Source organism: Nicotiana tomentosiformis, chromosome 8 (genome assembly GCF_000390325.3).
Source record: "Nicotiana tomentosiformis chromosome 8, ASM39032v3, whole genome shotgun sequence".
NCBI classification, from domain to species: Eukaryota; Viridiplantae; Streptophyta; class Magnoliopsida; order Solanales; family Solanaceae; genus Nicotiana; species Nicotiana tomentosiformis.
In genome coordinates, this window is record NC_090819.1 from 94106124 (window position 1) to 94119010 (window position 12887).

The 12887-nt window shown below is 36.3% G+C and overlaps 1 protein-coding gene across 1 annotated transcript; it reads right to left on the reverse strand.

The window, feature by feature from the left end:
- Window positions 1-7253: 7253 nt before the first annotated feature.
- LOC104101855 (vacuolar-processing enzyme-like) lies at window positions 7254-12621 on the reverse strand. Its single transcript, XM_009609380.4, has 9 exons — window positions 12300-12621; window positions 11566-11730; window positions 11324-11480; window positions 9800-9885; window positions 9457-9656; window positions 9170-9218; window positions 8747-8956; window positions 7893-8099; window positions 7254-7680 (listed from the first exon to the last, which is right to left on the reverse strand). Exons 1-9 carry the CDS (start codon window positions 12495-12497, stop codon window positions 7498-7500), a joined length of 1455 nt encoding a protein of 484 aa, XP_009607675.1. The 5' UTR covers window positions 12498-12621; the 3' UTR covers window positions 7254-7497.
- Window positions 12622-12887: the final 266 nt, after the last annotated feature.

The following is a 12887-nucleotide window of genomic DNA, read 5'->3' on the forward strand; positions in this document are numbered from 1 at the left end:
TAAGATGGGTAGAAATCCTGCCTATAGGTCCAACAATGTGTTATCATATGTGATGTGTTAGAAATCATGCCTATAGGTATTTTATTATATTCAGTCATTATGTGCTAGCAGCCATGTCCATAGGTTCAATGCTTGGTCCAATTATGTTCTGGTATGATCCAATATGTATCCAAATTTCTGTTTGCGCACTGTTCTGATCAAATTATAGAAATCATGCCTATAGGATCTAAAACTGGATCAAATTGTAGAAAGCATGCCTATAGGTTCGAACCAATTTAATTTTTGCCTGTTTATTTATGAGTTTTCAAATACTGTATTTTCATCCTCGCTGGAAAACATGCTTATAGGGCTAAAACAAATAATTCTGGGTCTGTTTCTGTGACTTGCCACTATTTACTATCGCATAAAACACCTAGATACCATGCTAATAGGCTTAATCGTATTATGCTAAAATCAGTTAGCAAATTTATTTAGGTTCTAATAATCGTATTCAGAAACTGATTTTATACATGACTGCCTGCTCGTTCATTCAATATCACATAGATATCCCGCCTATAGGATTCTGCAATTAATAAAATCTGTCAATGCTAATCAGTTTGGCGTGCATTTGATGTCTAAATGCGGAGGCTAACTTGAGCCCATACTTGTTTCTATTTGAGAGTCCTAGATGTTTTTGTCTGTCGCTTAGTATTTTTTTTTTCTTTTGAGCAGCCTAAGTTAAGGTCTAGAACCACCCTGAAATAGAGGTCCAAATACCTCCTCGACAATAGACACGGGACGGGTAGTGCACGCATAGGGCACGACTTAGAATTAAATAGAGCGTTTTAGGTAAACAACTTAAAGATAGTAATCGGGTAGCAGGAGATGATAGTCTGTACTCGCTGAATAATATGAGTAACATCCCATCTTGAGGGAGTTACGAAATATTATTTATGTTACACGGGGTGATCCTTTAGGCTAAAAAACTTAGGACCCCCCACATTCCTGTTAAAATATTTCTTTATTTGTCCAAACTGTTTCTTTTCTCTTAGACTAATTCACATAATTCGAGTTCGGCCGGGACCCACCATTGTGGACCTCGAGGAGTGCCTAATACCTTCTCCTCGAGGTAATTTGAGCCCTTACCCGATCTTTGGTGATGCAAACTAGTAAATCCGAGTCATTTGCAAATAGGTACCCTAACGCACATTAATCTATTAGGTGGCGACTCTCTCTTTTGAATAACCCTTCCTTTAAAAGAGTTGTCAATGTCGAAACCCGATTTCGCGAGAAAAAGGGGCGCGACACTCGTCACTACTTTCAACCTAAGGTTAGGTTTGTTACTTATTGAGTACATGAGGTCGGTTGTACTCATACTACACTTCTGCACCTTGCGTGCAGATGTTGGATGTTGATGTTGCTGCGTTCGTCGGGAACCGGATCTGAAGGTGTACCTGCGTTCCGGTTGTAGCTGCCTCTTGTTCATGGTAGCCTTAGATTCATAAAACTCTATTTATGTACTTTTCAAATAGATGATGTATTTATTTCATACCAACTTTGTAAACTCTACTCTTAGAAGCTCATGATTTGTACTATCAGTTCTTGGGGAAATGTATTGGTTTCATATATTTTCTTTTAATTAATTGCCTTATTAAATTCATTGGAATTGAATATTTGATAATTGGCTTACCTAGCGGGTTGGTTTTTTTTTCCATTTTTGACTTTTTCCTTCTATTTTCTTATTAAAAAGCTTACAGCTCTTTTTGTTACAGTAAGTGCTGCAATTGAATCAGCTCTTGATGAAATAGAATAGGAGTTCTTGGTGTAAGCGTAACCACAGTTGACTAAATATCCGTCGTGGTTGAATCACAAGGAAGAAAGATGGTAGCGTAGGGTAGAATAGATTCGAGGTTGTGTGTTTTTGAAAGGCTCGGCATACAATGAGAAGCCTACCCTCCATAGCTCCGCCTCTCTTTTCTTAGCCGGAGCTTTGACCATTTAGTCCGAACTTTGGTGAGAGGCAAGCAAAAATGGATTGTATAAAGGTGGGCATTCTATCTTCTCGATTAAACGTTCAAGTACAGCATGCGAAGAGTTACATTTATACTCACAAGTCACAACCGTTCCTAAGAAAGACAATTATAGACACAACTGTTACTTTGAAGGAAGATTTATATAATTACTTATGGTTTCATAAAATATTTCATAATCTACAACTATAAATTGAATAACATATTATACAACATGAACATGGTAAAAGTATAAAAAGATATATCCTATAAAATATTGTAATTCCCTATAAAGAAGGAAACCAATTCTGAAACATCTCTACATCAATCTGTCCCTAAATATTCTCCATTACATCAAAAAAAAAGGTTATTAAACTACAGTGCTATCACTCAGTTTTTCTTAAGTGTCACATAAAATATTACCTTTGTTTCCTCCTAGTCACTCACTTTTGTGGTTTATGTAATGACCCAACCGGTCATTTTGACTTTTAGAACTCTGTTCCCCTAAATAAAACTTTTCGTATGTGCTTTTATTAATTTATGACTTGCGGGGATCGTTGGTTCGGGATTTGGAAGTGTTCGGGTTGAAATCGGAACACTTAGTTCTTTAATTTGGCTTTAAAAGGCCAAGTTTGACTTCGGTCAACATTTTGAGAAAACGACCCCGGAATCGGATTTGACGGTTCCAATAGGTTTGTATGATGATTTTGGACTTGAGCGTATGTTCGAATCGGGTTTTGGACAACCCGAGAGTGTTTCGGCGGTTAATAGTGAAAATCAACTATTTGAAGGTTTAATGTTCTTTAAATTTGGTTTGGGGTAGGTTTTAGAGTAATTGAAGTCCGTTTGAATTCCGAGCCTGAGAATAGCTCTGTATGGTGATTTAAGACTTGCACGCAAAATTTGGTGTCATTCTGAGTAGTATAAGTATATTTCGGCGCGTTCGGGGTAAGTTTGAAGAATTTTAAATTTCTAAGTTGAATCAAATTGGTTTGAGGTATGATTCTTAGTTTTGATGTTGTTTTACATGTTCCGAGGATTCGAGCGAGTCCGTTTTATGATTTCAAACTTGTTCGTATGTTCGGGCGGGTTGTTAATCGGACGAGGCTCGGATCGATTTTGGACCTTGGAGCTGCAGTTGAAGCTTCCAGCTTCTGCTGCAACCGCACCTGCGCTTGGCCAGCCGCAGGTGCGAGCCCACAGGTGCGTGAAAAGCACCGCAGAAGCGGACTGGGCGCAGATGCGTAGGTACAAACCGCATAAGCGCATCGCAGATGCGATGTACAAGCCGCAGAAGCGAACGGGGCCGGCTTAGGGGGATGCCGTATCTGCGATGCATTTTTTGCAGATGCGGAGCCGCAGAAGCGGCCTGCGAGCCGCAGATGCGAAAGGGTTGTTTGGCAGAACCCTTAAAGAACGGGAAAACAACTATTTTTGCCCATTTCTCTCTATTCTTAGGCGATTTTGGAGCTTTTTGAGAGGGAATTTTAACTAGCAACTTAAAGGTAAGTTAATTCTACACACTTCGAGTTAAATACATAGATTATGGGTAGATTATAACCTGTAAATTGTGAAAATCAAGGGTTAGAGGAAAAATCTAGATTTGAATAAAAATGAGATTTTAACCACGAAAATGGTTATGGAATTGGATGAAAAATTATATATTTGAGTTCTTGAGATTATGGGTAACGATTTTCTCCGAAAATTTTCGAAATTCGAGCATGTGGGCCAAGGGTGAATTTTAGAAATTTTACCATTTTGGGTTGGGTAATTAATTTAATAGTCTAATTTTAAATTATTGAGCATGTATTAATTATTTTACATAACATTTGGATAGTTTTGGATTTTTCGGCACCGAATTGAGATTTTATGCGATATTGTGATCGGGAAGTGGCTTTGAGACAAAGTAAGTCTCTTGTCTAACCTTGTAAGAGGGAATTTACCCCATAGGTGATCTAAATTAATAATTGTTGCTAATTGTGAGGGCTACGTACGCACGAGGTGACGAGAGTCCGTGCGTAGCTACTAATTATGCTATGTCCGGGTAATTTAGGACTCAAATCATGAATTACTTGTGATAATTGCATCTTGTATTTAATTAAATTATTAGAATTATATTGTAAATTGTTAGAGAAAATTATAAAAGATCAAAACTTCATATACTTGAATTTTGTGTAAATTATTTAATTGTTAATAGAAATTGAACACCATCTGTGTTAATTTTATAATAACTTCTCATTCCGGAGGTTCATAAGAAAATGTCCTACTTTCTTGTGGAGCGGGCCAAACACCTCGGCAATATAGATGCATCTATGGATCGCGTCACACGTCCCTCGGCAGTGTACACGACACTCTGGATCGGGTCGTACGACCTCGGCAGAAATCTTGCCTAATAATAATAATTACACGATACCTTGATATTTGAATTGCTGCTTGTAAAGTTAATTGATAAATTAAAAATTATTGAAATGTAAGGAATTAATTATTTCTGCTTGTTTAGAAAATTATTGTTGTTCACCTAAAAATCATGTTTAATTAAATATTCCTATTGTAATATTATTGACCCATAGTGAGTGTCAAAGTCGACATCTCGTCACTGCTTCTTTGAGATTAGGCTTGATACTTACTGGGTACACGTTGTTTACGTACTCATGCTACGCTTGCTGCACTTTTTGTGCAGGACCTGAGACAGGTACTATCGGAGGAACTATCGGCGCATACCCACGTTATCCAGAGGCTTAGTGGTGAGCTGCTTTCTGAGTCGTTCTGCATCAACTAGTGCCTCTTTTTGTATTTATATTCTGTCTATTTTATTTCAGACAGTATTTAGAAATTTATATAATTTACTAGATGCTCATATACTTGTGACACCAGGTCTTGGCACACACTAGTAGAATTTTTGGTTTTAATTATTTTACTTGGGTTTTATTTTTCTTATTTTTTTCATATTTTTTTCTTAATTGTTGAAACTTCGAAGAGTTTGATTACTCGAATAATTTTTAAAGAAATGAATATATGTTTAAATCATTAGTTGGCTTGCCTAGCTGGGATTTGGGCGTCATCACGACCTATTGATGAATTTGGGTCGTAACAGTTTACTAGATTATTAGCAAAAATTTCGTGTTTCATGAGTAGTGTTGGGATCGAAAATAACATGACGTCATGGAGAAGCTAATAGTTGCAAACCGATAAATCAGGCACAAAAAAATATACTAAAATTTGCATAAAAATGTGGTTTGGCCAATTGGCCTGCATATGGGGAAAAACATAAGATCCTATTGAGAGAAAATTCTCCCCTAAATAAAATTCTCTAAATGAATACATTATGGATGCTATTGTATGTTCTAGTTATGAGAAGGATGTCTTCAATTTATAGATATCCAAAACTTTTTCTCCAAAGACGACCATAATTATATTTTCCTTTCAGGTATGGTAAAAGCAATTATGGTAATACTTTGACTTTTCTTTAAGAAAAAAGTAGAACTCAAATATGGTAAGAAAATCAGGGCAAAACCCTAACAAATCTCCCATTTTTTTGCCTGATTTTCGGACAAGATTTGATTTACATTCTTCACGTGCATTATCTTCATCAATGTAGTTTGTCATAGTTAAAAATAGGTATGGGTTAAAAGTTGGAGCCTCTTGCATTGAAAGTGAACACGAGTTAAAAGTTTCGAAACCCTACGTTAAAAGTAAGCAGGGTTAAAAGTGAAGCTCTATGTTAAAAGTGAGTAGAGTTAAAAGTGGGAACTCATGCATTAAAAGTAAGCATGGGTTAAAAGTATTGAAGCCCATCGCTAAAAGTCATGAACATGGTTAAAGTGGTGTCATGCATTAAAAGTAAGCATGAGTTGAAAGTTAGAACTCGAAAGTAAGAACCCATAAACATGGGTTAAAATGATTTTTGTTTTAAAGTGCAGCAGCATGTATGTTGAAAATATATGGTCGAAAGTGTGTCTCCACACGTAGTACTCAGACTTTTTTTTTTGGATAAAAATCTTTATTATCGTCATATTGGTTATTGCTTGATCTAAACCCGCCTTCAACCAGTCTCCAACCTCGTCGAACCATTAGCTCTCATACCACTTGTTGGGATCAAAAATAACAGGGCGTCATGAGCATGCTAATAATTGCAAACATTGGATGTCGATAAATCAGACACAAAGAAAAATATACTAAAATATGCATACAAATATGGTTTGGCCAATTGGCCTACTTATTAAAAGAAAACATAAGATCCTATTGAGAGAAAATTCTCCCTCAAAATAACTCTCTAAACACATACTAGTTGTAAGAAGGATGCCTTCAATTTATAGATGTCCAAATATTTTCTCCCAAGACAATGAATAACTAAATATGGAAGAGAAATATATTTTCCTTTCAAGAAAAGTAAAAGTAATTATGGTAATACTTTAATTTTGTTTTAAGAAAAAAGTAAAACTCAAATATGATATAAAAAAAAATTCAGGGCAAAAACCCTAACAGAAACACACACAAATTAATTGTCATTTTGTTTAAGATAACTAATTATGGTCTCATTTACTTTATTCATGTGCCAACCATATCCCAGTTTGTTAAAGCACCTCACTATATTTTAGCACATACCAGCCTACCAAATTCAAGAGCCCTCCAGAAAACAAACAACCTTCAAGAACATTTGACCAAAAAAACAAAGAATTCAGAAGTACGGGAACAATTGCCAGATAATATAATAGTAAGAGAAATGTATATTTTTAGCCGATCACAAAAATAATGGCCTACAAAATATAAATTATTTGTATATATGTGTATTATATAAATATAATATACTTATTTTATACACTTTTTGGCTAGCGAATGCAATTAATTTCGGCCGATCAGCCAATTTTGTATTTTGCCATATTAATAAATGCAGGATTAATTTCCATACAAGCTGAAGCCCCAAAAATACTGAAAGCAACTTCTCTTTGTGATGTTTAATTGTCCATTTTCAACGAGCTTCAAGTAGAATATCTCTCCCTCTCTTTTTGAAAGGTTAGTTACTGCAGATTTTCTGACGGGAGGATGAAGTGACCTTAAATTCCACAACAGAAATTGAATAACATCCACGATTTGTGCTAATTTTCATGATCAGGTCCGTGGGAGGCCAGAACTTACAAAGAGAAATACTAAGTTTATTTTTAATATAGTTCTCATATTTTCGTATTAAGTGCAATATCATAGTTATTAAATATCTATCCTAGTGAGTTAGGCTTATCAATTGCACACAAACCTACTTCAGCTCACTTTTAATTAATGCTTATCAATCATATGCATTAACACAACAAAGTGATAAGCATCTGTCAGCTTTACTTATACAAGATCACCACCATGTTAAGAAAGAAGCATATGTACAATCATTTTTTTCTAATAACCAATGTACATTAATTTTTTTAAGAAAAGGCATATTTACGATCATTTTACATAAAGGTATACATGAAGTCAATGATACCAAGAAGATCATACCCCGAGAGATCAGAATTTGTGTGTCCTATGCACTAAATCCCTCGTCGAGAGAACTCCAAGAGTTGGAAGGAATACTCACACAAGCTTGTGCTGATACTTTGGCTATCTGCTCCATTGTTATACCAGAGTTGCATATGTTAGCAACAGCACGCATATGTTTCATTCCATACTGGGACAATGATCCACAACGTGTCTCAAATGTTCTTACCTGAAAAAGGTTAAGGAAATTACATCTTTGATAAGCATAACTTCAAGCAGAACAACAGGGGAATAAGACAGAAATTGTCACATCGTCAATTGCCATATGAACAGCTCTGTATATTAAAAAGACCACCCTGCCCCTAACCAAATCTTCAACGCATTAGGTAAGTAAAGATTCTGAAGATAAATGGTTTGAACAGAGATCTAGAATATGCTTACAAAGGATTTAAGACAATTCCAATCATCAACAAGAGGCTCGCCAGTAGGTCGGACTCTAATCAGCACGTCAGGACCTTTCTCAATTCCGAATAGAAGCCTCCCAACAAGAACAATGCTGTCATCTATGTGCATTCTGTGTGACATAGCTTCACTCAGCTGCTTCTGGGCTTCAACTTTCCTAACAGAACCTTGAGGAGCCTTGAGGAACTACCATTTTTCAGGAAAAAATTAGGATATTAGCTGCTACTAGTTTTAAATCAAACCAAATGAATTATACCCAGCAGTATGAGTGATCAAATCAAGAAGAGACTGACAAATGACAATCTACATTTACATGGTATGACTGATTCCTAGGCATCGCGAAATTAAACCAAAGAATTATGCCCTCTAAGAAAAACCATAAATTTTCCTCAAATGACACTCTATATTTACATGTTATGACTGATTCCTAGGCATCGCGAAATTAAACCTTAGAATTATGCTCTCTCTAAGATAAACCATAAACTTTCCTACTCCACAGTGCATCTTAATTACAAAAGTCTCTGACCCATAATAATATCCTCAACCCAATCTGTTTATCTTTACTTGTTAACTAGTCCAATATTTAATAGCTTATCGGGTAAAAAATTATTGCAATGATCTTCGCAAAATATGAGTTTCGTTGCCTAGAATGCTTCTCTAGAACCACAAGAAGCATCTGGTTTTTATTTCAGTTAGCCATCAAAACTGCACTTATTATTAAGGGTTCCATCAATTTAGTAAGACAAGTGAAATATTCAACTAAATCACTTGGAAGTTGACGTTTGGACTATTAAATCAGAATATTACACTGGCTAAAGGAGCTTAGTGCATACCTTGTCCCAGAAATGCAAAAGATCTGCATCACGTTGGTTAACAGGCTTTGCGGAGAGCAGTGAGGAATTCTCGTCCAGAAAAGTGTAATTATCATTTGCGGGATTGGTGCCCATATAAAGGGAAAGAGGATCATCCATTAGCTTCAGATCACCATATTGCATGACATGCGAACTTGCATAGGGAAATGAGTTAGCAGTTCTCCTTTTAACCTGCAAAATCAGGATGTCAGAAGTTTCTTTTTAAAGAAACAATAATGAAAAGGCATCTATAATCTTCCCTAGTAAGGCTTGTCAGCTATTCTGCCTTATCATCTAAGAAGAAACACTTCCTAAACCAAAATAAGTAAAAGAACTAAAGAAGAAGAAAGAGAAATAGAAAAATTCCTTTCAATTGCATATACATAGTTGTCAAGAAACTCTTACCAGCTCATATTGCATTCCTAAAGTTTCTCTTCGGAGATTGTGTTTTTCACTGTTCATGTAGAAAGATCATAGTTAGTCAACAGACAGCAGAATTTACAGAAACAATAAAAATACCACCTAAAAGAACTCGAAATCGTTATATTTCTAAATATTACATCATCAAACCGTAGAAAACACAGACATGCCACTCGCATTGGCAAGTCACCTGCTCACAAACTAGTAAGCTGAAGAACAAAGAGGAGAATCGAAAAGGAGGATGGAAAGAGCATCTGAAAGCCTGTGAATACCTATCTTCCATCCAAGATACAGCGTACAAGTCACCCAAGCAGGTCTGGTATTCTGGAGGAGGACCTGGATAGTCTCCTGGACAGTAGGTTCCCCAACTGTCCTCTTCAGCATTTGATGCTGTTGTTGCATAGATATTAAGACCTTCAGGTAGAAGGCCCTCAAATATACTCCCAGATTCACAAGCCTCAATGTAAAAGACCTGAAGATCATTTACGGGATATGACAATAAGCAATTGCGTCAACCGGATTGACCCCAAAAATCTCTGACCCTCAACAGTTACAAGCCATAGACAGAAAATTAAAACTGAAAAAAGAAGAAACGAACTGACAAAAGCGACTTACTAAGCTTTTGTATGTCCCTGAAGCATGCTTCCTTTTCAAGACATCAATTAAATCATCAGCATAGAGATAAGGGCCACTAGGCATCCCTGATTTGTGAAAATATAAGAATATAAAGCGTTGCAGATTAGTAGTAATTACCAAACCGATAAACTAAAAAAACAATAACAACATAGATTATCAACAAATAATCCAACCTTAAGCTCAACCCTACAATTATTGATACTTCCAGTTGCCCTATTCCTAATAACAGACAACAACAACAACAACCCAGTATAATCCCACAAGTGGGGTCTGGGGAGGGTAGGATGTACGTAGCCTTACCCCTACCCTGGAAGGGCAGAAAGACTGTTTCCGATAGACCCTCGGCTAAAGATGGTGAAAGAAGCTCTGATAGCAAGTAATAGCAAGACAAATAATTAGAAAAGTAAATCGAAGATAGCAATACAGTATATGAAAGACGTACCGATAACAAGTAATAGCAAGACAATATATTTAGAAAACTAAGTCCAAGGCAGCAAACGAGAATATGAACGAAGTACTGCTAGCAAACTACGGAATTACCGATGGCAAGTAATAACAGAAAAAGACATGCGAATATAACAAACTAAGGAAAAAAGGGTACCGTACTAGCACTAATACTATCGAACTAGAGAAGACAAAGGGAAACGCACGACTACCTACTAACTTTCTACCCTAATCTTCAACCTCCACACCCTTCTATCTAGGGTCATGTCCTCGGTTAGCTCAAGCTGCGCCATGTCACGCCTGATCACCTCTCCCCAAGACTTCTTTGGCCTACCTCTACCCCTCCTCTCACCTCCCAAGGCTAACCTCTCACATCTCCTAACTGGGGCATGTGTGTTTCTCCTCTTAACATGCCCGAACCATCTCAACCTCGCCTCACGCATCTTTGCCTCCACAGGGTCACTCCCACCTTGTCCCGAATAACTTCATTCCTAATTCTATCCAATAAATATCTAGTCGATTCAGTCCACCAAACCTACACCTACATTTGTTAGTACTCCTAAGAATGAAACTGAAATGAACCCTTTTATTAAAAAGAAAAAAGAAAAAAAGAGAAATGAACCGTTCTCCCCAGCAATATTCACATTGGATTCCATGGTGTACCCAAAGACCCAGCTTACTGCATAAAAAGTAAATCCAAAAACTCCAAATTGAGAAGAAAAAAAGGGATGAGAGAGAGTGTGTTTTTCAAGTTTCAACTTTCAAGCCACAAATTCTGTCACAAATATGCAACTAGAATTATGAAAACTAAAAGGGAGATTCAAACTCATAAGTTAATAATATCTAAAGCAAACAAGAAATGGAGCTAAAGCTTATTATAGTCAATAAATCGGTCCAACACAAGAAATAGAATAACAACTGAACAAGAACCAAACTGCCTCCTTTTAAGTAACCACAGACTTTTTTGGCTAGTCCTTAAGGAAAGAAAATTATATGAGCGATTAAGTAACAAACAAGCACCAACAAAGAGGCATCATAAACTCCATGCAGGAAACTAACCAAGCACTCCAGGACCACCATGATCACTGTAGAAGATGAAGATATGATCATTTGGACCACTTTCCACCACCTTCCCACTGCCTCCACTAAGAGCGGCTTTGTTCCCAAGGATAACAGCAAGAAAGTTGTTGGCTGTAACATGATGCCCTGTATAATCCTGCCATAGGGAAATACTATCAGATTAGAGTAAAATTAACTGTTTAAAATTTTAGTTAGTGATTCATGCCTGAGAAAGAACCTACCTTTGGAACTCCTTTATAGACATCGTCACCATTAGGGCTATTTATGATGACTCCTGGCCTAGGATTTTCAAAATTATGAGCAATGTCATCATACATAAACACAATAATATTCTCATCCTTGAGGCCACCTTTCTTCAACAGCTGATATGCGTGACAAACATCTGCCTGGTACAAAAGAGACAAAATTTACAACGCTTATTAGCAAAATAGAAGCAAGAGCTCATAGAAAACAGTGCATTATTCTCATTCCAATAGCCTCGTCTGAGCTCCATTTCAAGTTTTCATCCATATCTAACCAATATTTTTATGCAAACGCAAATTCAGCTTACAAAGTAGCCGCTGCACCTCCAAATTCTCAATAATTAAGAATATGGTACCACATATTTTGGCGTTAGCTTTGTTCAAATAAATCACAGACATTTTCTATTTTCATATCACCTTAATTACCAAACAAAGCCTATATGTTGGTTAGGGTAACTGATAGTATGTCGACATGCTCATAAACAGCTACTTAACTCTAACTGATACCAAAAACCAGAAAATACAAAAACTTCAAAGCAATCATTTTGCCTTCTATTCATCTATTTATTTGATTCTTCTTGTTTGCTACTCAAATGCCAAAAAGAAAGAGAGAGAGAGAGAGAGAGAGAGAGAAAAAAAGAAAAGAAAAAAAAAAAAAAAGGAAAATCTTTAATTTGGTGAAAAGCTAAATTAGGGGCAAGGTGAAGAGTAACCTGGTGCCTGTAATTCCAGTAGCCTCTTGATCCAGCAACCAACACAGCCCATTTAGTACCAATTGAATCATCATCATAATTACCACTGAAAAACGTTGATGCTTCCGATGGTAATTTCAGCACATCCCTGCCGTCAACGGCGGCGACAACTGACAGTCCAATGATCAAGATAGCACTCACAACGTAGCGAACAATCATTGTTCAAACAAGGTAATCAAAGCTAGTACATCACAGTTAGAAAGAAAAAAAAAGTTTCGTTGACGATATCTTCATTTTCAGTTTTTAATGCTAGTCAATTAATGAGATGATTACGCTTCAATGCTTCATTAGGGCGTTAGATGTAGATTAAACTACTAAAAAGGAGATTAGCACATTTACGAGGAATATCTTTGTGTTTTTTTTTTTTCGTGTTGCTTTGCTATTCGTTAATTTTAATATTTAATATTCCAACCGTCTAGAAAAGGTGATTAGCTTCCAAGTAAGAACATTGAAATTATTGAAATTAAGTTCAAAAAAATTGAAAAGTAATTTCATATTTAAATAAAAATTCTAGGGATTAGTCCACGGGATAATAAAATTTACTACTAT

Excerpts from the sequence above, each read along its gene's own strand:
- LOC104101855 (XM_009609380.4), bottom strand. The coding sequence starts at position 12,497 with ATGATTGTTCGCTACGTTGTGAGTGCTATCTTGATCATTGGACTGTCA. Across the intron at positions 11,731-12,299 it reads ACTGGAATTACAGGCACCAG|GCAGATGTTTGTCACGCATA; the intron begins GTTACTCTTCAC and ends CTTTTGTACCAG. Across the intron at positions 8,957-9,169 it reads TAGGAATGCAATATGAGCTG|GTTAAAAGGAGAACTGCTAA; the intron begins GTAAGAGTTTCT and ends CTGATTTTGCAG.